This window comes from Penaeus monodon, chromosome 1 (genome assembly GCF_015228065.2).
Source record: "Penaeus monodon isolate SGIC_2016 chromosome 1, NSTDA_Pmon_1, whole genome shotgun sequence".
NCBI classification, from domain to species: Eukaryota; Metazoa; Arthropoda; class Malacostraca; order Decapoda; family Penaeidae; genus Penaeus; species Penaeus monodon.
The window spans coordinates 5640236-5642735 of NC_051386.1; the positions used below are offsets into that span (position 1 = coordinate 5640236).

Here is a 2500-nt window from a genome sequence, read left to right on the forward strand (position 1 = left end):
ACACACACACACACACACACACACACACACACACACACACACACACACACAAAAAATATATATATATATATATATATATATATATATTATATATATATTACAATATATGCGTGTGTGTGTGTGTGTGTGTGTGTGTGTGTGGTGTGTGTGTGTGTGTGTTGTGTGTGTGTGTGTGTGTGTGTGTGTGTGTGTGTGTGTGTGTGTGTGTGTGTGTGTGTGTGTGTGTTTGTGTGTGTGTTGTGGTGTGTGTGTATTTTGATATTATATTTATATTTATTGATTTGTGTTTGTTGTTTTATATTATGATACTAACATTTGCCACATGTGTATGTGTGTGTGTGTGTTTATGTTTGAGTTGTTTTTATATATTATCATATATTATATATATATATATATATATATATATATATATATATATATATATAAATGTGTGAGTGCGCGCGCGCGTTTGTGTGTATGTGTGTGTGTGTGTGTGTCTGTGTGCGTATGTGTGTGTGTGAGTGTGTGTGTGTGTGTGTGTGTGTTGCGTGTGTGTGTGTGTGTGTGGTGTATGTGTGTGTGTGTTTTGTGTGTATCCTTGTTTTGTTCTGTACAACACCACTCCAACACACCCCACACACACACAACACGACACACACACACACACACGCGCGCGCACACACACCACACACCACACACACACACACACACACACACCACACACACACACACACACATATATATATATATATATATATATATATATATATATATATATATATACATACATATATATACACACATACATACATATGCATATTCATTTATTTATGTATACATATGTATACATATATATACATACACATACATATTAATTTATTTATGTATACACATGTATATATATGGATATATACACATATACATTTCTTCTTTTAACGGTAGGTTCATGTCTGAGCCGCCGTGGTCACAGCATGATACTTAATTGTAGTTTTTATGTTGTGATGCTCTTGGAGTGAGTACGTGGTAGAGTCCCCAGTTCCTTTCCACGGAGAGTGCCGGTTTTACCTTTTTAGGTAATCATTCTCTCTATTTTATCCGGGCTTGGGACCAGCACTGACTTGGGCTGGCTTGACCACCTAGTGGCTAGGTAGGCAATCGAGGTGATGTTCCTTGCCCACGGGAACAACGCGCCGGCCGGTGACTCGAACCCTCGAACTCAGATTGCCGTCGTGACAGTCTTGAGTCCGACGCTCTAACCATTCGGCCACCGCGGCCTTACACATATACATACACACATACATATACATATACATATGCACACACACACATATATATACATACATATATGCCATATGCATGTGTGCGTATCTGCTTGCACGCACGGGCGTGTGGTTGCGTGTGCTTACCACATTTTATAATTATATCCAGCTGTCGATTAAAAAAATATGTTTGGTTATCACTCGATGACGTGTAGAAACCAGCCATTAACGAAATCCCGTAATTGCTGCATGATTTATGAGCAGGTCGATTATTATTTCATAACCTGTCACATGAAATTCAAAACACGAGATTATTGAACGTAATGGTTTGAGTAAAAAATAAAATGAACCTACAAACAAATGTCAGAGTGCGGCATTGGTGTGTGTAAAGTTATATTTGTTGTTGTTAGAGTCAAAATCCTTTATAAGGTTCAATTTTTAACCTTCGTGCGGAAGTTCCTATTATGCAATCGATTCATCATGTTCACTTTATTAATCTAATTAGCGTTACTTACTGACTAATCAATTTGTAGATCTAACGGGATTCTATACCAAGGTTTAGATCTTCGTTGATTTTTCTTATTTTATTGTTTTATTTTTTAAATCCATATCTATTATGAAGGTAAGTAATCTTTTCTGATATTTTATTAATATTTCATAATGATATATCTTTTCCAATTTATTATGTGTGCCTAGTACCTACAATTTCGTGTTTTTTTGTTTGGTTTTGTTTGCAAGTACATTTTATCTATCTAGAGTTATTGATTTTATTATTTCCTTCTATCTGCTTCATAATTTACTATCTCTGGTTTCTAAATCACAAACATGTTTCATTTCTTAACTTCTTAACGGCTAATATGAATTTTTTTTTCTGATGTTCGCTAAAATGTTTACTTATTTCGATCACTTAGTTAGCTAAAACGGATCTCTTTATCCCTTACCGGTTAAAAAGTCGAATTGCTTGTTTTTGAACTATGCAGTTTGCTAATTCCTCATTTGCCATTAGGTTTAGTCTCTCATTGATTAATTTAATTAATTTCCTGATCTCCTCATTCTTAATTACTCTATGACTCGCACGCTTGGTTATCGCATAAAGCTTAACCTCTTATAAACCACATATCCCATTTATATGACTAATCCTTCGATTCCATTTTCTACCTTATACCCTCAGGACTCCCGTGGGCTTGGAGGACGTGAGCAAGTACCCGCTCCTTCTGGCTGAGGTGCTCAAGGACTCTCGCTGGTCCGAGGAAGACGTGGCT

The 2500-nt window shown here is 36.2% G+C and overlaps 1 protein-coding gene across 1 annotated transcript in view; it reads left to right on the forward strand.

Moving 5' to 3' along the window:
• LOC119575801 (dipeptidase 2-like) overlaps positions 1 to 2500 on the forward strand; it is a 10377-nt gene that overhangs the window by 7227 nt on the left and 650 nt on the right. The window contains exon 4 of the mRNA XM_037923360.1: positions 2410 to 2500. This exon is cut by the window's right edge and continues 48 nt beyond it. Coding sequence (XP_037779288.1) covers positions 2410 to 2500 — 91 coding nt within the window. The remainder of the gene's footprint in view (positions 1 to 2409) is intronic.